Genomic DNA, 22684 nt, shown 5'->3' with positions numbered 1-22684 from the left:
ATGTAATAAAAATCGATGTTTGCTGAGTTTAGCTGGCCCAGATTTTCCTTTCCTGACGTGGCTCTGTTTGCCAGAAATGCATTAAACTCATCATTGATCTTCACCCTTCCCACCAAACATTCACTATTCACTTCGCACTTGGGATCCTTTCACTTTCAATGTTTTTTCAAACTGAGCCTCCAAGCTTTCTCCAGATTACATGGTGTCCACGTTATTTTATAAAGTTTCATCTCAATTAAAAAGTAAACAGAACCTATACAAAATAAGCACTTCCGATATGACTGTGACAGCTTCTTCACGGAGCAACGAACAGTCGGTGCAAAAGACTTCACAGCACAAGTTCACCCAACAGTTTTTTAAAAATCGGAACCACCCAAAAGAAATATGGAGACTGTCCATGTGCAACCAATTCATTGGCAGTAGTCGATCCTTTAAGAAAACAGGTATTTATTTACTTACAGATATCAACGAGATGGGCATGCCTGCTTCTCGTACCAATTCTGGGTACTCCGCAGCAACATACGGCCACTATTAGCCACTTACTGCTGGACAATTTTTTAAGCCATCAGCAGGCTGACTAAGGCGAGGGCACAAGCTCCCATGCACATGCTGGGATGCTGTTGGAAGCATGATTCACCGCCACACTGTCCCACTGGCAATTTCTGTAACAGCTGTACTGTGGGCTTGTACGTGTTTGCATAAACATGTTCAAGCATGTATTTGAAAGGCCCCACAGGCCCTCTGATCATGTGTCAGGAGGATGGTAGAGGGTCGCTCGTTAAAAAGTGAGTGAAAGCTGTGGGCATTGGTGAGGAGGCGGGCCCAGCCGTTGAGAATAATTCACAAGAATTGAATCAGTGTCAATTTTATGACGAGGAGCAGGCTTGAAATTACCTCCAGTCGTGGACCCCCTAGAAAATCTCTATGGACCCCCAAGGATCCACGGACTCCCAGGGGTCCACGAACCCCTGTTTGAGAAATACTGGCTTACACCCTGACTAAATACCACGCTTGAACTTTTCTTTCATATGTCACAAATCCTAATTGGACTATGGACCCAAGACCAATTTTATTTGCACTGGTAGGTATTGGCTGTTTGCTTGAGAATTGACAAGGTATGCTGAAGATTTTGGACTGATTCTATATTACTGGTGCACAAGCCATGATATACTTCCCATTAAATTTAATGAACAGAGAAGTCTCCATGAACACAGCTTCCCACAGGGAGCCCGGAATCAGCCCAATGTGTACTTGTTATGAAGTGGCAGAAGAATGTAGGTATCATAAAAAGCCATTTAGCTCATCCACCCTGCTCAGTCATTGAGCTCTGTATTGAGGTCCCAATCTGACCATTTTTTTCTTATTGAAATAAATAATCCTTTACTTCAAACCCATAATCCTGCATTTCATAGAATCATAGAATGATTCAGCCCATCGTTTTTTCACGCTGAATCAAGAATTTGTGTAATTCTTTTTCAAATACTTCAACCAAACCAGTATCCACTAAACCGGATAGCAGACTGTTCACTAAATCAGTAGCAATGAGCACAGTAGTTACCCTTAAAGGGACAGGGCTTGGGTTGTGGAAATACAAATTACTTCCTCCAAGCTAAAAATCTCTTACCTTGCAAGAGATATCATTTGTACCATGTTATCTTTAATGCCCTGGACCAGATATTTACCATTTCAGATCACCAATCAGATGATTCGGGTACAGGTGTATCAGGAAGCAAGAGCTTCAGACTAGAGATGGCTAAACCAGGTAAAGGTAGCATAGAATCGTAGAATAGTACTGCAGAGAAGGCGGCCATTCGGCCCATCAAGTCTGCACCGGCTCTTTCAAAGAGCAATCTCGTTAATCCCACTCCCCTGCTCTTTCCCCATATCCCTGCCATTTTTTTCTCCTCCAAGTATTTATCCAATTTCCTTTTGAAGGTTACTATTGAATCTGTATCCACCACAATAATCACACAGTGCATTTCAAATCCTAGCTACTCGTTGCATAAAAATGTTTTTCCTCATGGTACCTGTGGTTCCTATGCCAATCATCTTAAATTTTTACCCTCTCGTTATTGACCCTTCAGCCATCGGAAACAGTTTCTCTTTATTTACTCCATCTAAATCCTTCATGATTTTAAACACCTCTATCAAATCTCATCCCTGGAACCATTCTAGTAAATCTCTTCTGTATCCTCTCCAAAGTCTTCACTTCCTTTCTAAAGTGTGGTGCCCAGAATTGGACACAATGCTCCAGCTGGAGCCGAACTAGTGTTTTATATAGGTTTAGCATAACTTCCTGGCTTTTGCACTCTATGCCTCTATTTATAAAGCCCAGGATCCCATATGTGTTATTAACTGCTTTGTTAACCTGTTTTGCCACCTTCAAAGATTTGTGCACAAGCACCCCAGGTCTCTCTGTTCTTGCACCCCCTTTAAAAGTATACAATTTAGTGCATAATACCCCTACCAAAATGTATCACCTCACATTTCTCCGAGTTGAATTTCATCTGCCATGTGTCTGCCCATTCTACCAGCCTGTCTATGTCTTCTTGATGTCTGTTACTATCTTCCTCACTGTTTACTACACTTTTAAGTTTTGTATCATCTGCAAATTTAACAATGGTGCCCTGTACTCACAAGTTCAAGTCATTAATGTACATCAAAAACAGCAGTGTTCCTAATACTAAACCTTGGGGAACGCCACAGTATGCCTTCCTTCAGTCCAAAAAACAGCCATTCACCACTACTCTCTGTTGTCTATCCCTTAGCTAATTTTATATCCATGCTGCTACTGTCCCTTTTATCCTATGGGCTTCAATTTTGCTCCCAATCCTAGTATGTGGTACTTTATCAAACATCTTTTGAAAGTCCATATAAACAACATTCACCCTCTCTGTTATCTCATCAAAAAACTCAATCAAGTTAGTCAAACATGATTTCCCTGAACAAATCTGAGTTAGCTCTCCTTTAGTAGTTCATGCTTTTACAAGTGGCTGTTCATTTTCTCCTGGATTGTTGTTTCTAAAAGCTGTCCCACCACTGACATTAAATTGACTGGCCTATAATTGCCAGGTTTATCCTTCTCCCCTTTTTGAATAAGGGTGTAACATTTGCAATCCTCCAGTCCTCTAGCATCACCCCCATATCGAAGAAGAATTGGAAGATAGCGGTCATCACTTCTGCAATTTCTACCCTTACCACCCTCAGCAACCTACGAAACATTTCATCCAGACAGGGTGACGTATCCACTTTAATTGCCGCCAGCCTATCTAGTACATCCTCTATCTATTTTTATCTCATATCCCAGCAACCTCCTTGTTTACCATAGCTTTGACAAAATCCTCTTCCTTGGTAAACACTGATGCAAAGTATTAATTTAGTACCTCAGCTATGCCTTCTGCCTCCACCAATAGTTCTCCATTTTGGTCCCTAATCGGCTTCACCACTCCTCTGATGAGCATATAGAAGACCTTTGGATTCCCTTTTATGTTAGCCGCCAATCTATTCTCGTACCGTCTCTTTGCTCCTCTTATTTCCTTCTTCACTTCTCTGTACTTTTTATATTCAGCCTGACCCTACCTTGTATTTTCAAGCTGTGTCCTACTTTCCAACTCCTTTATCATTGAGGGAGCTCTGGCTTTAGTTGGAGGAAGGTACCTAAACTGTACCTGAACCATCTCCTCGTCAAAGACCACCCATTGCAAAGGTCATCCATTGCTCCTACATTTTTGTCTGCCAGTCTTTGAGTCCAGTTTACCCGGGCCAGATCCATCCTCAATTTGCTGAAATTAACCCTCCATCAGTTAAGTATTTTTCTTCTCGATTGCTCGTTGTCCTTCTCCAAAACTAAACCTTACGATACTATGATCACTATTCCCGAGATGCTGTCCAACTGTGACATTCTCCACTTGACCCACTTCATTCCCCAGGAGTAGATCCCGCAGTACCTCCTTCCTCGTTGGGCAGAAAACATGATCAAGAAAATTCTCTTGAACACACTTCAGAAATTCCTCCCCTTCTCTGTCATAAGAACATAAGAATTAGGAACAGGAGTAGGCCATCTAGCCCCTCGAGCCTGCTCCGCCATTCAATAAGATCATGGCTGATCTGGTCGTGGACTCAGCTCCACTTACCCACCCTCTCCCCGTAACCCTTAATTCCCTTATTGCTTAAAAATCTATCTATCTTTGACTTGAAAACATTCAATGAGCCAGCCTCAACTGCTTCCTTGGGCAGAGAATTCCACAGATTCACAACCCTCTGGGAGAAGAAATTCTTTCTCAATTCGGTTTTAAATTGGCTCCTCCATATTTTGAGGCTGTGCCCCCAATTCTAGTCTCCCCCACCAATGGAAACAACCTCTCTGCCTCTATCTTGTCTATCCCTTTCATGATTTTAAATGTTTCTATAAGATCACCCCTCATCCTTCTGAACTCCAAGGAGTAAAGACCCAGTCTACTCAATCTATCATCATAAGGTAACCCCCTCATTTCTCGAATCAGCCTAGTGAATCGTCTCTGTACCCCTTCCAAAGCTAGTATATCCTTCCTTAAGTAAGGTGACCAAAACTGCACGCAGTACTCCAGGTGCGGCCTTACCAATATCTTACACAGTTGCAACAACACCTCCCTGCTTTTGTACTCCATCCCTCTCGCAATGAAGGCCAACATTCCATTTGTCTTCCTGATTACCTGCTGCACCTGCAAACTAACCTTTTGGGATTCATGCACAAGGACCCCCAGGTCTCTCTGCACCACAGCATGTTGTAATTTCTCCCCATTCAAATAATATTCCCTTTTACTGTTTTTTTTCCCCAAGGTGGATGACCTCACACTTTCCGACATTGTATTTCATCTGCCAAACCTTAGCCCATTCGTTTAACCTATCCAAATCTCCTTGTAGCCTCTGAGTCCTCTACACAACCCGCTTTCCCACTAATCTTAGTGTCATCTGCAAATTTTGTTACACTACACTCTGTCCCCTCCTCTAGGTCATCTATGTATATTGTAAACAGTTGTGGTCCCAGCACTGATCCCTGCGGCACACCACCAACCACTGATCTCCAACCGGAAAAGGACCCATTTATCCCGACTCTCCGCCCCCCGCTCCCCAGCCAACCCCTCATCCATGCCAATACACTCCATCTGACTCCGCGTACCTTTATCTTCTGCAGTAACCTCTTGTGTGGCACCTTATCGAATGCCCCCCGGAAATCCAAATACACCACATCCACCGGCACACCCCTATCCACCATGCCCGCCACATCCCCAAAGAACTCCAGTAAGTCAGTCAAACATGATTTCCCTTTCATGAATCCATGCCGCGTCTGCTTGATTGCACTATTCCTATCCAGATGTCCCGCCATTTCTTCCCTAATGACAGCCTCAAGCACCCTCCCCACCACAGATGCCAAACCAACCGGCCCACAGTCACCTGTCCCTTGCTTGCCCCCCTCCTCAAACAGAGGCGTTACATTAGCTGCTCTCCAATCCGCTGGTACCTCCCCAGAGTCCAGAGAATTCCGGCAGATTATAACAAATACAATCACTGCCCCATTCAATATTGGGGTAGTTAAAGCCTCCCATTATCACTCCTCTATAGTTCTTGCACCTTTCACTAATTTCTTTGCCAATCTGCTCTTCTATCTCCTTCCCACTATTTGGTAGCCTATAAAATAAACCAAGTAGCATAATAGCTCCTCAACTAGTTTCTCAACTCCAACCAAATAGATTCTTTCTTTGATCCCGCAAGGATATTCTTTCTTTCTCGCACCATATTATTTTCCTTAATCAAAACTGCTACCCCTGCTTTTTTCCTTCCCTATCTTTCCTGAATACCTCGTACCCAGGAATATTAAGCATCAAATCCTGCCCTTTTTGGAGCCAGGTCTCCATTATCACCACAACATCATATTTTCACGTGACTATTTGCGCCTGCATCTCACCAAACTTTTTAATCACCCTTTGTGCATTTACACACATGCACTCCAAACACATGGGCCTCTTTGTATTTTCAATGATCCCACTTCATTCTGTATTATTTCTAACTTTAAATATCTCTCCCAGGCTCGGTGCACTTTATTGCTACTTTATCGTACTATATCCTGATGCCCAATCCCCTGCCAAATTAGTTTAAACCCACCCCCTCAGCGCTAGTTAACCCACCCACAAGTATATTGCTCCCAGCTCTGTTCAGGTGCAACCCAATCTTGAACAGGTCCCTCCTGCCACAGAACTGGTCTCAATACCCCAAGAATCTGAAGTCCTCTCTCCTGCACCAGGTCTCTCGGCACGCATTAACCTGCCATTTCTTCCTATTTCTACTCTCACTATCTGATACTCGGAATAATCCAAAGATTACTACCTTTGAGGTCGTGCTTTTTAACTTCCTCCCTAGCTCCTTAAACTCTGACTGCAGGACTTCAACCCTCTTCCTCCTTATGCCGTTGGTTGCGACATTGAACACGACCTCTGGCTCTTCTCCTTCCCCCTGCAGAATGCTCTGCAGCCTCTCCATGATGTCCCTTACCCCGGCACCAGGGAGGCAACATACCATATGGATTTCACGTCAACGATAGCAAAACTGCCTGTCCGTCCCCCTGATTATCGAATTCCCAATTACTACTGCATTCCTACACTTTGCTGTAGTCCCTTGTGCAGTCCTTTGCCTCACGGTGCCAGACTCGGGACCGCACTCCGTTGAGGTGTCATTACCTTCACCAGTATTCAAAGCTGGATATCGGTTTGAGAGGGCATCAGGTGAAAATAAAGTAACACTAACTTCTCACAATGGAGTTCTGCAGGGCTCAGTACTAGGTCCCTTGATTTTTGTGGTATGCATCAATGATCCAGACTTGAATATAGGGGGTATGATTAAGAAGTTTGCAGATGATACTAAAATTGGCTGTGTGATTGATAATGAAGAAAGCTGTAGACTGCAGGAAGATATTAATCAACTGGTCAGATGGGCAGAACAGTGGCAAATGGAATTCAATCCTGAGAAGTGTGGGGTAATGCATTTAGGGAGGGCTAACAAGGAAAGGGAACACACATTACACATGAGAAGTGTAGAGGAACAAAGGGACCTTGGAGTGCATATCCACAGATCCCTGAAGGTAGCAGGTCAGGTAGATAAGGTGGTTAAGAAGGCATACGGAATGCTTGCCTTTATTAGCCGAGGCATAGAATACAAGAGCAGGGGTGTTATGCTTGAACTGTATAAAACACTAGTTAGGCCACAGCTAGAGCTCTGCGCACAGTTCCAGTCACCGCATTATAGCTGGTCTCCAGTTGTCTCGGTCTCACGTCCGGACCTGCGTCATCGCTGCAACCCTCTTGTCAATCTTCCTCGCCGCCATGCTCCACCTCACAATCAATAAGCTCCCCACTGGAGTTAAACTATAGAACCAGTGGGAAGCTGTTTAACCTACGCCGCCTCCAGGCCAGGTCCAAGATCACCCCAACCTATGTCATTGAGCTGCAGTATGTGGACGACGCCTGCGTCTGCGCACATTCAGAGGCTGAACTCCAGGATATAGTCAATGTATTCACTGAGGTATATGAAAGCATGGGCCTTACGCTTAACATCCGTAAGACAAAGGTCCTCCACCAGCCTGTCACCACCGCACAGCACTGCCCTCCAATCATCAAGATTCATGGCACTGCCCTCGACAACGTGGACCATTTCCCATATCTCGGGAACCTCTTATCAACAAAGGCAGACATTGATGCGGAGATTCAACATCGCCTCCAGTGTGCCAGTGCAGCCTTCGGCCGTCTGAGGAATGAAGTGTTTGAAGACCAGGCCCTCAAATCTACCACCAAGCTCATGGTCTATAGGGCTGTAGTAATACCCGCCCTCCTGTATGGATCTGAAGCATGGACGATGTATAGAAGGCACCTCAAGTCACTGGAGATATATCACCAACGATGTCTCCGCAAGATCCTGCAAATCCCTTGGGAGGACAGGCGGACTAACATCAGTGTCCTCGACCAGGCTAACATCCCCAGTATTGAAGCACTGACCACACTCGATCAGCTTCACTGGGCAGGCTACATAGTTCGCATGCCAGATATGAGACTCCCTAAGCAAATGCTTTATGCGGAGCTCCTTCGTGGTAAACGCGCCTAAGGAGGACCGCGAAAACATTATAAGGACACCCTCAAAGCCTCCCGGCGACATCACCACTGACGCCTGGGAGATCCTGGCCGAAGACCGCCCGAGGTGGAGAAAGTGCATCCGGGAGGGCATTGAGCTCTTCGAGTCTCAACGCAAAGAGCGTGAAGAGGCCAAGCGCAGGCAACGGAAGGAGCGCATGGCAAACCAGCCCCACCGATCCCTTCCCTCGACGTATGTCTGTTCCACCTGTGACAGGGTCTGTGGCTCTCGTATCGGACTGTTCAGCCATCAAAGAACTCACTTAGGAAGTGGAAGCAATTCTTCCTCGATTCCGAGGGACTGCCTATGATGAGTTGTCTTGGGTAATCATTGCCACTGGACCAAGACCTAGCTCTGTCAAGTCCGTGTGGTGGCTGGTGTGCAACGGCCATTCCACGTTAAAAAAAATGCATGCACAGACATCTTACACCCTTCAGGATATAGTTCAGGTCCTTCATTGAAACACCTGTGAACTCCTCCTTTTTTTGGCGTGGATGCAAGTCATCCTCGTTTCGAGGGACCGTCTATGATGATGATTATAGGAAGGATGTGACTGCACTGGAGAGGGCAGAGAGAAGAGTTACATGGATGTTGCCGGGAGTGGAGAATCTTAGCTATGAGGACAGATTGGATAGGCTGGGTTTGTTTTCTTTGGAACAGAGGAGGCTGAGGGGAGACCTCATTGAGGCGTATAAAATTATGAGGGGCCTAGATATAGTGTATAGAATGGGCCTATTTCCCTTAGCAGAGAGGTCAACAACCAGGGGGCATAAATTAAAGTAATTGGTAGAAGATTTAGAGGGAATTTGAGGGGAAATTTCTTCACCCAGAGGGTTGTGGGGGTCTGGAACTCACTGCCTGAAAGGGTGGTAGAGGCAGAAACCCTCAATACATTTAAAAAGTGCTTGTATGTACACTTAAAGTGCTGTAACCTGCAGGGTTACGGACCTAGAGCTAGAAAGTGGGATTAGCCTGGATAGCCACTTGTTGGCCGGCACGGACACAATGGGCCCAAATGGCTGTAAATTTCTATGATTATACTTGTGTCATCAGAACAGCTCCTTGGTGTGGTTTCTTTAGTTTATAATATTGTCCTCTGCACTTTGTGACAGAAGCCCTCTCTTTATCCATGCTATTGATTCTCTTTGTTACTTTATAGGGCAGTTCTATTTTCTATTGCTGTGAAGCAGTTTTGGCTTTGCATCAATACAAAATCACATCATGTACTCTTAAGAGGATCTCCAGTCCTCTCACTGCAAAATGGCTGAATCATTATACATTGACCTTCATCAGTATAACCACCATCAAAAGGTTGAATTGTAAGCCCTCCTCTCCTTGAAACCTTTTTTCCCCCACCTAATGGGAATAGGTTTTATTTTCTTAAACTCGCTTCATAGCTGAATGATTTAAAGCCTGGAATCAATTGTTGCCTTTCTCTGAAGGTTTCCCACCATCTCCACAAGATATATTTCACAACTCATGTACATATATAAAGACCAAGGGTCAATTCCTGAGACCGGGAACCTTATCGCTGTTATTCTTTTAACAGGCACATATAAAGAGACACATATGAAGAAATAAAAGATGTAGCATTATTACTATTTATATATTTAGACATTAATGTACACTTTTGACTGCGGATTAAAAATCGCACTTCTAATTTGATAGTTACCTGGCGTGTGAGGAGGAAGTATGCATAAAAGGCCAGAGAACTCCCATATGTGATGAAGTAAGTGACTGGCTCCATTATATCCCAGGAGTAGACCCACCACGTTAACCAGGCCAATGCTCCAGCTTGAGTGGACATAAGAGCCAAACCAGTCCACATTAATCGATTGGATTTAGCTTCGGCCTTCAGAAATAGCTGAGACTTTATCTAGTGAGACAAAAGTTATAGTTACACACTGGTCTCCCACAATTGATCATGCTCTAAGACAAAGATTACGGGCTGGATTTTACGGTCTTCTGCGCTCCATTTTTTGCCCTGGAGCAACGGCAATGGCGGCGGTAAGGTGTTCTAGGCGGGCGGTCAACCTCCAGTGCCCCGCAGCGATCCTCGGGTCCGGTTTTGCGGCGGCGCGGAGCAGCACCGCCCGGAAGAACTGTGCCAGGTGTGCAATGCCCCTGCTTGCAACACCGGCGCGAGTTTGAGCTCCTGCCTGACCCCTATGCCCGGAGGTGCGCCCGCAATGACTGCCTGGGAAATCAGGGCGGTCCATCGATCCAGTCAGCGGAAAGGTAAGTAATGGACTCCTAAGGTAAATGTGATTGATTTTTCTTTTAATTTTCTTTGCGATGTGTTGTGGCAATGTTTTGGGAATGTTTTTGTAGGATACCCGCCCGCCCCCCCCCCCCCCCCCCCCCCCACCCAAGATGTCTCTTGGAGCGCTCCTGGCCCGGCTCTTTAGCTCGGAAGTTTCCCATCCTTGCGCCAAGAGAGGTGTACAATGGCCCCCTTAGCACTGCGCCCCCTGACGCAGAGCCCAGGTGCCCAAACTTAAATACTAAAGCGCAAACTCTTCGCGGCCGCTAACTTTCCCGCCCCGCCGCCATTATCGCCCCAAAAACATAAAAGCCTAAAATCCAGCCCAATGATCTTCCAACACTCAGCAGCAGCAAATGCCCCCATTTCCCACTGGTTTTATGTTCTGCTGCCAGAACAAATACCTGTTAGAACTCAGTGAGCCTGTCAGTACATCAGCATCATTGCATAAATCTGTGTCATGGCGCACCGGGCTGGCTCAATGTTTGTTTGACCCACAACTAAAAGTGACTGAGAGTTAACCTGTGTTCCTCTATAAATGTGGGAGATACAAGCCATCAGAGCTGTCACATGATTGAGTTGTACCATTGCTTGCAAGATAGGAGAGCCAGAATTGGCACGTCAGATGCGAGCTGCATCTTATCGCCTTTATGCAATCAAATAATTTAATTAACGTCAATGTAGTCTTTACATCAATTCCAATAAAGTGCATGGGTATCAACTGTCAAGTAATAACTGATCTTTTAAAACATTTCAGAAGGCATCATAGCTATTGAAAGATGTGTTTCTAATCATCTTTTGCAAAGAATGAATCAGCTCATACATCATTCTAATTAGTCAAACATCACCAAGCTGATGTGTTCTTAATCATTACTTACTATTACAGAACATACAACACTCTCCATTTACTTTATATCATTGCTAGCGATCACTGACCACATTCTGTGTACAGATGATACTTCATAAACTTGTCAAATGAGAGGGATTTGATCAGAGACATTTTTAGCTGCAGACACGAACCTGCTCATGTTCAGTATCATTGATACTGAAGCAATTCTTCTACTACTGAAAGCAAATTTACCATCATACAATGCTTCACTGGCCTCAAACCTGACCAATGTTGTTCATTTCTATAATCTCTGCTCAGAGTAGGTTTATATTTCGAGTCTGGAAGCAGCATCTATGCACATCACAAACACTCAATGCCAAATTTAGGGGAGAGCAGGTGAAATTGGATATTGGGGAGGTGAGGTTGATTCAGATAATACACCGTGGAGGGTGAATCAGATACCATAAGAGGGTCGAATCGGACACCGGGGGAGGGGCTGCGAATCGGACACCGGGGGAGGGGCGGCGAATCGGACACCAGGGGAGGGGCGGCGAATCGGACACCGGGGGAGGGGCTGCGAATCGGACACCGGGGGAGGGGCGGCGAATCGGACACCAGGGGAGGGGCGGCGAATCGGACACCGGGGGAGGGGCGGCGAATCGGACACCGGGGGAGGGGCGGCGAATCGGACACCGGGGGAGGGGTGGCGAATCGGACACCAGGGGAGGGGCGGCGAATCGGACACCGGGGGAGGGGCGGCGAATCGGACACCGGGGGAGGGGCGGCGAATCGGACACCGGGGGAGGGGCAGCGAATCGGACACCGGGGGAGGGGCAGCGAATCGGACACCGGGGGAGGGGCAGCAAATTGGATTGGGGGGGGGGGGAATCGGACATGGGGAGGGGGGGGTCAAATCGGACATGGGGGGGGAGAAATTGGACATGGGGGGGGGGGGGGGGGAGAACCGGACATGGGGGGGGGGGGGGAAATCGGACATCTGGGGGGGGGGGGAAATCGGACATATGGGGGGGGGGAAATCGGACATATGGGGGGGGAGGGAAATCGGACATGGGGGGGGAAATCGGACATGGGTGCGGGGGGGAAATCGGACATGGGGGGGGGAAATCGGACATGGGGGTGGGGAAATCGGACATGGGGGGGGGGGAAAATCGGACATGGGGGTGGAGAAATCGGACATGGGGGGGAGGAATCGGACATGGGGAGGGGGAAATCGGACATGGGGGGGGGGAAATCGGACATGGGGGGGGGGGGAATCGGACATGGGGGGGGGGAATCGGACATGGGGGGGGGGAATCGGACATGGGGGGGGGGAATCGGACATGGGGGGGGGGGGAATCGGACATGGGGGGGGGGGGAATCGGACATGGGGGGGGGAATCGGACATGGGGGGGGGGGAATCGGACATGGGGGGGGGAATCGGAATCGGACATGGGGGGGGGAATCGGACATGGGGGGGGGAAATCGGACATGGGGGGGGGGAAATCGGACATGGGGGGGGAATCGGACATGGGGGGGGGAATCGGACATGGGGGGGGGAATCGGACATGGGGGGGGGAATCGGACATGGGGGGGGGGAATCGGACATGGGGGGGGGAATCGGACATGGGGGGGGGGAATCGGACATGGGGAGGGGGGGGAATCGGACATGGGGGGGGGGGAATCGGACATGGGGGTGGGGAAATCGGACATGGGGGGGGGGGATCGGACATGGGGGGGGGGAATCGGACATGGGGGGGGGGAATCGGACATGGGGGGGGGGAAATCGGACATGGGGGGGGGGAATCGGACATGGGGGTGGGGAAATCGGACATGGGGGGGGGGGGGAATCGGACATGGGGGGGGGAATCGGACATGGGGGGGGGGGAAATCGGACATGGGGGGGGGAATCGGACATGGGGGGGGGAATCGGACATGGGGGGGGGGAATCGGACATGGGGGGGGGGGGGAATCGGACATGGGGGGGGGGAATCGGACATGGGGGGGGGGGGAAATCGGACATGGGGGGGGGGGAAATCGGACATGGGGGGGGGGGAAATATCGGACATGGGGAGGGGAATCGGACATGGGGGGGGGGGGGAATCGGACATGGGGGGGGGGAATCGGACATGGGGAGGGGAAATCGGACATGGGGGGGAATCGGACATGGGGGGGGGGAATCGGACATGGGGGGGGGGGGAATCGGACATGGGGGGGGGGGAATCGGACATGGGGGGGGAGAATCGGACATGGGGGGGGGAATCGGACATGGGGGGGGTGGGAAATATCGGACTTGGGGAGGGGGTGGAATTCGGACATGGGGGGGGCAAATCGGACATGGGGGGGGGGCAAATCGGACATCGGGGGAGGGAGTTGTGAATCGGACATCGGGGGAGGGGGTTGCAAACCAGAAACCGTGGTGGTGGGGAGTCAGGGTCAGCCGATCGTGGGAGTCCGATCATATGGAGGTATGCTTGATGGGCTGGGGGAAGTGGCTCTGCTCATCCTGGCCCACAAGTAGTGCAATAAAGGCGCTAGCTTATGAATCTCACCTCCTTTTACCTGCTAGAATTCCCGCAGCCCTGGAATCCCGGCCTCCATGTGTGAAAAATGTAAATTGTGTTAAAATGGAGACACTTGGCCTCCTTGAAAGATTTTAGTGATCGACCAGCCTCCTAAGAGTGGATTGGTCATCTCCACCCCCTGACCGGCCTCCGTCAAAAACTGGAAGTGGGCGGGTTGGGGTCGGGTTTGAGAACTTGAAACTTTTTTCTTTTTACTTTGCCACCAACCTACTTGTCCTTGTGGGTTAAAATTCTCCCAATATTTTAAGTGGCAAATCATGCCAGACGTGGGAGTGTAAAAAAGGTTTCTGTGGACAACATAGGTTTCAGTGAGCTAACTGAAGAACAGGATGAAAAGAAAGGCAAACACGTGAAAACAAAATCTCTGTGACCCAACGGTACAGCAGACAAGCAATATGGTAAGAGTGGAGATTGGTTACTTGAATACTTTTTACACTGCTCGCTAATAAATTGTACTTTCATGAACCCATATGGATATTCACAGGTGTGGGAGAAGATAAAAAGAGAACAAAGGGTTAGAGATATATCTGATAACACACAAAATGCCTATTAGGTATTGTGCTGGTCCCATTTCCAAAGACCTCCAGACACGCCAACATTGCTCAGTTCCTGCCATTGGCTGTCTCTTATGTCCCAGCGTTCAAAGATATAGTACTTATTTTATCCACCTCATGGTTCAAGTGATCTCAGTTGTGGCCTGAGTCAGAGGGTTGTGGGTTCAAGTCCCACTCCAGAGACTTGAGCACATTAAAAAAATCTAGACTGACATTCCAGTGCAGTGCTGAGGGAGTGCTGCACTGTCGGAGGTGCCGTCTTTTGGATAAGATGTTAAACCGAGGCCCTGTCTGCCCTCTCAGGTGGATATAAAATATCCCATGGCACTATTTTGAAGAAGAGCAGGGGAGTTCTCTCCAATGTCCTGGCCAATATTTATCCCTGAATTAACATCACAAAAAAAAGAGATTATCTGGTCATTATCACATTACTGTTTGTGGGAGTTTGCTGTGCGCAAGTTGGCTGCCGCATTTCCCACATTACAACTACACGCCAAAAGTACTTCACTGGCTGCAAAGCGCTTTGAGACGTCTGTTGGTCGTGAAAGGCACTATATAAATGCAAGTCTTTCTTTCTTCTGGGATTTGAGCCCTAGACCTTCTGGTTTGCCTCCAGTTCTCATACAACTCAGCTCCTCACCCATGGGCCATGTAATGAAGACGAGGTATATCAGGCAATATGGTTCAATTATGTCATTGCTAGATGATATTAGCATGTAATTCATTACAGTTAGGTTTAGGACTATACTTATAGGAGAAAATCTGCTTTATATAATTTGTATTTAAAAACAGTTTCTATAATCAAGAAGCTTTAAGTCAGTAGGCTGTTAATCCAAGATAATTGAAGTAACTAACAGGCTGTTAATCCAATTCCTTTTACCACTAAATACTAATGTCACAAGGTGGAAATGTAAAAGTAATTTAAAAAAAGGATGTGTATTAAGTGGGAAATCATGGCAATTCATGTCAGGGCAATAAGAGTGTCCGTTATAGGCAGGGAACCACTCAATGTAAACACTTGAGAAGGTTAACATTTGAGAATTGACAAGATAACAGGTGTCTTTAGGTCGTAAAGACAAAGTGTAAACAGCATTGATAGCCTGCCACAGTTTAACCTGAAGTGGAGAACTTTCTTAAGACTGCATATATGAGCTAGATTTTTGATTGGCTGTTATAAGAGCAGAAATTCTCCAATCAAATTATGTAGGTTTCTTCAGGTCACCTACTGCCTTGCTGCAGAATTATACACACATGCATGTCAGTAGATAGATTTTTTGACTCCAGGGGATTTAAGGTATATGGGGATAGGGCGGGAAAGTGGAGTTGAGGTTGAAGATCAGCCATCAGCCATCTTATTGAATGGCGGAGCAGGCTCGAAGAGTCATATGGCCTACTCCTGCTCCTAGTTCTTATGTTCTTATGGTCAATTAATCAAGGTGTTGGAATTAATTATATGTCAGTAAGTTCCATTGTGAAGAAACACAGGCTGAAATACAGATGTCAAATGAGAAAAGCTGTTTGGTGCATTTGTTGATAAACAATGAAGGGACAAATCTGTAGACAATATGCTAAAAATGGTTAGTTGCAAACTGTTGAAAATCATGGACCTGTTCAAGATTCTGTAGCTCTCCATTTAGATTTTCCAGTTTCTCCAGCAGCTCCCCCTCTTTGTGCAGTTGGTGATCTTCTGCATGTAGTGCTACATAAAGCCTATGAACCAGGTTCTTTACATCGTCCATTTCTGTAGAATGCTCACTGCTTACACGGTCTAAGGTTTCAGGAAGAAAACAGACAATACAAAATTAACACAGAGCCCAGGCCCTCAAAGCAGTTCATCAGTTTTTCATCAGTAGATGAGGCGAGATTGAATAGATTGGGCCTATACTCTCTGGAGTTTAGAAGAATGGGAGGTGATCTTATTGAAACATAAGATTCTGAAGGGGATTGACAGGGTAGATGCTGAGAGATTGTTTCCCGTGGTTATAGAGTCTAGAACTAGGGGGCACAGTCTCAGGATAAAGGGCCGGCCTTTTAAGACTGAGATGAGGAGGAATTTCTTCACTCAGAGGATTGTGAATCTTTGGAATTCACTGCCCCAAAGTGCTGTGGATGCTCAGTCATTGAGTATATTCAAGGCTGAGATAGGTAGATTTTTTGACTCCAGAGGAATTAAGGTATATGAGGATAGGGTGGGAAAGTGGAGTTGAGGTTGAAGATCAGCCATCAGCCATGATCAGGCTCGAGAGATCATAAGGCCTACTCCTGCTTCTAATTCTTATGTTCTTCTGTTCAAAACTACAATATGTACTGTAAGATTTCAGGAGGCTTTTAATGTTCAACAAGAGTAAAACTTACTAAAGAAACCCGTGGAATATAGGGAACCATAGAAACATAGAAAATAGGTGCAGGAATAGGCCATTCGGCCCTTCACGCCTGCACCACCATTCAATATGATCATGGCTGATCATGCAACTTCAGTACTCCATTCCTGCTTTCTCACCATACCCTTTGATCCCTTTAGCCGTAAGGACCACATCTAACTCACTTTTAAATATATCTAACGAACTGGCCTCAACAACTTTCTGTGGTAGAGAATTCCACAGGTTCACAATTCTCTGAGTGAAGAAGTTTCTCCTCATCTCGGTCCTAAATGGCTTACCCCTTATCCTTAGACTGTGACCGCTGGTTCTGGACTTCCCCAACAACGGGAACATTCTTCCTGCATCTAACCTGTCCAATCCCATCAGAATTTTATGTTTCTATGAGATCCCCTCTCATTCTTCTAAATTCCAGTGAATTTAAGCCTAATCAATCCAGTCTTTCTTCATATGGCAGTCCTGCCATCACGGGAATCAGTCTGGTGAACCTTCACTGCACTCCCTCAATAGCAAGAATGGCCTTCCTCTGATTAGGAGACCAAAACTGTACACAATATTCAAGGTGTGGCCTCACCAAGGCCCTGTACAACTGCAGTGAGACCTCCCTGCTCCTATACTCAAATCCTCTAGCTATGAAGGCCAACATGCCATTTGCCTTCTTCACCGCCTGCTGTACTTGAATGCCAACTTTTAATGACTGATGTACCATGACATCCAGTTCTCGTTGCACCTCCCCTTTTCCTAATCTGTCGCCATTCAGATAATATTCTGCCTCCCTGTTTTTACCACCAAAGTGGATACACATTTATCTACATTATACTGCATCTGCCATGCATTTGCCGACTCACCTAACCTGTCCAAGTCACCCTTCAGCCTCTTAGCACCCTCCTCACAGCTCACACTGCCACCCAGCTTAGTGTCATCTGCAAACTTGGAGATATTACATTCAATTCCTTCGTCAAATCATTAATGTATATTGTAAATAGCTGGGGGCCCAGCACTGAACCTTGCGGTACCCCACTAGTCACTGCCTGGCATTCTGAAAAGGACCCATTTATTCCTACTCTTTGCTTCCTGTCTGCCAATCAGTTCTCTATAGGTCAATACATTACCCCCAATACCATGTGCTTCAATTTTGCACACTAATCTCTTGTGTGGGACCTTGTCAAAAGTCCAAATACATCACATCCATTGGTTCTCCCTTGTCCACTCTATTAGTTACATCCTCAATAAAATTCTAGATTTGTCAAGCATGATTTTGCTTTCATAAATCCATGCTGACTTGGACCGATCCCGTCACTGATTTCCAAATGCACTGCTATTATGTCTTTAATATTTTCCCCACTACCGATGTCAGGCTAACCAGTCTATAATTCCCTGTTTTCTCTATCCCTCCTTTTTTTTTAAAGTGGGGTTACATTAGCTATCCTCCAATCGATAGGAACTGATCCAGAGTCTATAGAATGTTGGAAAATGACCACCAATGCATCCACTATTTCTAGGGACACTTCCTTAAGTACTTTGGGATGCAGACTATCAGGCCCTAGGGATTTATTGGCGTTCAATCCCATCAATTTCCCTAATAAGGATTTCCTTCAGTTCCTCCTTCACGCTAGACCCTCGGTCCCCTAATATTTCCGGAAGGCTATTTGTGTCTTCCTCAGTGAAGACAAAACCAAAGTATTTGTTCAATTGGTCTGCCATTTCTTTGTTCCCCATTATAAATTCAGCTGATTCTGACTGCAAGGGATCTACATTTGTCTTCACTAATCGTTTTCTCTTCATATACGTATAGAAGCTTTTACAGTCAGTTTTTATGTTCCCTGCAAGCTTACTCTCATGCTCTATTTTCCCTCTCCTAATTAAACCCTTTGTCCTCTGCTGAATTTTGAATTTCTCCCAGTCCTCAGGTTTGTTGCTTTTTCTGGCCAATTTATATGCCTCTTCCTTGGATTTAACACTATCCCCAATTTCCCTTGTTAGCCACGGTTGAACCACCTTCCCAGTTTTATTTTCACGCCAGACAGACATGTACAATTATTGAAGTTCATCCATATGATTTTTAAATGTCTGCCATTGCCTATCAACCATCAACCCTTTTAGTTTCATTTGCCAGTCTATCCTAGCCAATTCATGTCTTATACCATCGAAGTAACCTTTCTTTAAGTTCAGGACCCTAGTCTCTGAATTAACTATGTCACTCTCCAGCTTAATGAAGAATTCTATCATATTATGGCCACTCCTCTCCAAGGGGCCTCGCACAACAAGATTGCCAATTAATCCTCTCTCTTTACACAAGACCCAGTCTAGGATGGCTTGCTCTCTAGTTGGTTCCTCGACATATTGGTCTAGAAAACAATCCTCCTCCACCGTATTGCTACTAATTTGGTTAGCCCAATCTATATGTAGATTGATGTCACCCATGATAATTGCTGTACCTTTATTGCACGCATCCCTAATTTTCTGTTTGATGCCATCCACAACCTCACTACCACAGTTTGGTGGTCTGTACACAACTCCCACTAGTGTTTTCTGCCCTTTGGTATTCCGCACTCTACCCATACAGATTCCACATCATCCAAGCTAATGTCCTTCCTTACTATTGCATTAATCTCCTCTTTAATCAGCAACGCTACCCAACTCCTTTTCCTTTCTGTCGATCCTTCCTGAATATTGAATACCCTGGATGTTGTGTTCCCAGCCTTGGTCACCCTGGAGCCATGTCTCCGTAATCCCAATTACATCATAGCCGTTAACAGCTATTTGCGTTGTTAATTAATCCACCTTATTACGAATGCTCCTCACATTGAGACACAGAGCCTTTAGGCTTGTTTTTTTTTTAACACTCTTTGTCCTTTTAGAATTATGATGTAAATGTGGCCCTTTTTGATTTTTGCCTTTGATTTCTCTGCTCTCCATCTTTCCTTATTTCCTTTCTACCTTTTGCTTCTGCTCTCATTTTACTTCCATCTGTCTCCCTGCATAGATTCCCATTCCCCTGCCATATTCGTTTAAACTCTCCCCAACAGCACTAGCAAACACTCCCCCTAGGACATTGGTTCCAGTCCTGCCCAGGTGCAGACCGTCCAGTTTTTACTGGTCCCACCTCCCCCAGAACCGGTTCCAATGTCCCAGGAATTTGAATTCCTCCCTCTTGCACCATTCCCCAGCCACGTATTCATCTTAACTATCCTGCTATTTCTACTCTGACTAGCACGTGGCACTGGTAGCAATCCTGAGATTACTACCTTTGAGGTCCTACTTTTTAATTTAACTCCTAGTTCTCTAAACTCAGCTTGTAGGACCTCATCCCGTTTTTTACCTATATTGTTGGTACCTATATGCACCATGACAACTGGCTGTTCACCCTTCCCCTCCAAAATGCCCTGCAGCCGCTCCTAGACATCCTTGACCCTTGTACCAGGGAGGCAACATATCATCCTGGAGTCTCGATTGTGGCCGCAGAAACGCCTATCTATTCCCCATACAATAGAATCCCCTACCACTATAGCTCTCCCACTCTTTTTCCTGCCCTCCTGTGCAGCAAAGCCACCCATGGTGCCATGAACTTGGCTGCTGTTGTCTTCCCCTGATGAGTCATCTCCCCCAACAGTACTCAAAACGGTGTATCTGTTTTGGATTGAGATGGCCGCAGCGGACCCCTGCACTACCTTCCTTCCACTGCTCTGCCTGATGGTCACCCATTCCCTATCTGCCCGAGTAACCTTTACCTGCGATGTGACCAACTCACTAAACGTGCTATTCACGACATCCTCAGCATCACGGATGCTCCAGAGTGAATCCATGTGCAGCTCCAGTGTCGCAATGCGGTCAGTCAGGAGCTGCAGCTGGATGCACTTCCTGCAGACACAGGGGGAGCATGACACGGGTCTGGGCTCTCCTGCCATGACTTAACCCTTAAATTAACTTAATTTGGCAACAATGTCAAAGGTTACCTACTGATAAGGAAATAAAAAGAAAAAGAAAAAGATTAAATACTCACCAACCCACCAGCCAATCACTTACCTGCTTGGCTGTGACGACCCACTTTGATTTCTTTTTATGTCTTTGTTTTACCTTTGGCCTCAATCTCCTGCTCCACACCCTTTTATCAGGGCATCGATCTCCCGAGCTGCTGCTCCTCCTCCCGAGCTCCACACCCTTTTATCAGGGCTTCGATCTCCCGAACAGCTGCTCCTCCTCCCGAGCTCCACACCCTTTTATCAGCGCTTCGATCTCCCGAACAGCTGCTCCTCCTCCCGAGCTCCACACCCTTTTATCAGCGCTTCGATCTCCCGAACTGCTGCTCCTCCTCCCAAGCTCCGCGCCCTTTTATCAGGACATCAATCTCCCGAACTGCTGCTAGGGAAACTGACTATGCATCTCCAGAGCACTGTTTAAGGTATTGGTTGAAGATAAATGGCCAGGACACCAGAAAAACACCCGCCCTTCTTTGAATAATGCAGTACGATATTTAACATTCACCTGAAAAGGCAGGCGAGGCCTCGGTTTAATGTCTCATTCACAAGACGGCATGGAGGTGTCAGCCTAGATTGTAATTAAGTCGCTGGAGTGGAGCTTGAATCCACAACGTTGTGGCACAGAGGCGACTGTTGTACCAATGAGCCATGGCTGACACCATCTTCCTCTTTCTTAAAGGAAACTCCAAGGTAAATGCTGACAATGACCGTACCTTTTTATGTATATTAAAGAAGTTTTTTTTTTATTGAGATATGAAAAAAATGGCCCATGTCATCTGCAGCAGCTACTTTGTATTATTTTTCAGGATGGGATGTGGGAAAATGGGGCTCCGCCACCTACTGTCAACTTCGAACACCCCTACTGCTGAAAGCACTTTTCAAAATTTTCACAATAAATTCTCGAAGTTAAAGCCATTAAACCACTTTATTATTCAAAACAAAAACACAAGCTATGTACTCAAACAGTGACTGACTTTTGTATACAACATGTCGTGCCATTTCAATATTAACCCATGAAAAGTAACATTATAAAATAGGAGGGCGAGGATCACTACTGCCCTGTAGACCATAACCTTGGTGCCAGATTTGAGGTCTTGGTCTTCAAACACTTGCTTCCTCAGGCAACCGACGGCTGCGCTGGCACACTGGAGGCAGTGTTGGACCATATACAGTAGACACCTCAAAGCGCTGGAGAAGTACCACCAACACTGTCTCTACAAGATCCTGCAAATTCACTGGGAGGATAGATGCACCAACGTCAGTGTTCTCGCTCGGCCAACATTCCCAGCATTGAAGCACTGACCACACTCAACCAGCTCCATTGGGCGGGCCACATTGTCCGCATGCCAGACACGAGACTCCCAAAGCATGGGCTCCACACGGAACTCCTACACAGCAAGTGTGCCCCAGGTGGGCAGAGGAAACGTTTCAAGGACACCCTCAGAGCCTTTTTGATAAAGTGCAACATCCCCACCGGCACCTGGGAATCCCTGGCCCAAGACTGCCCTAAGTGGAGGAAGAGCATCCGGGAGGGCATTGAGCACCTCGAGTCTCGTCGCCGAGAGCACGCAGAAATCAAGCGCAGACAGCGGAAGGATCGTGTGGCAAACCAGGCTCCCCACCCACCCTTTCCTTCAACCACTGTCTGTCCCATCTGTGACAGACACTGTAATTCCCGTATTGGACTGTATAGTTACCTGAGAACTCACTTTTAGAGTGGAAGCAAGTCTTCTTCAATTTCGAGGGACTGCCTATGATGATGATTATAAAGTATAATTCTCTCCACTGAAGTATAATGTCCAGCTACTATTTATATGAATTGCTCCCACAGTGGGTGATATTTAGATTGTTACAATGAAGGATGGAACAGTAATTATTTTCCAATGTTGTATTGCTCTAAACCAGCCTAATTGTATTAGCTTGGTGACCTTCGGGGTTTTT

At 46.5% G+C, this 22684-nt stretch overlaps 1 protein-coding gene across 2 annotated transcripts in view; it reads right to left on the bottom strand.

Annotated features, from left to right (window-relative positions):
- LOC139246355 (calcium uniporter protein, mitochondrial-like) overlaps positions 1–22684 on the bottom strand; it is a 163865-nt gene that overhangs the window by 5035 nt on the left and 136146 nt on the right. For both annotated transcript variants that reach the window (XM_070871407.1, XM_070871408.1), the window contains exons 5-6: positions 15993–16153; positions 9830–10033 (exon numbers count right to left, since the gene is read on the bottom strand). In XM_070871407.1, coding sequence (XP_070727508.1) covers positions 9830–10033; positions 15993–16153 — 365 coding nt within the window. The remainder of the gene's footprint in view (positions 1–9829; positions 10034–15992; positions 16154–22684) is intronic.

This window comes from Pristiophorus japonicus, chromosome 2 (assembly GCF_044704955.1).
Source record: "Pristiophorus japonicus isolate sPriJap1 chromosome 2, sPriJap1.hap1, whole genome shotgun sequence".
Classification (NCBI taxonomy): domain Eukaryota; kingdom Metazoa; phylum Chordata; class Chondrichthyes; family Pristiophoridae; genus Pristiophorus; species Pristiophorus japonicus.
Note: the sequence above shows the minus strand (reverse complement) of the source record. Positions and strands in the feature narration are given on the sequence as shown.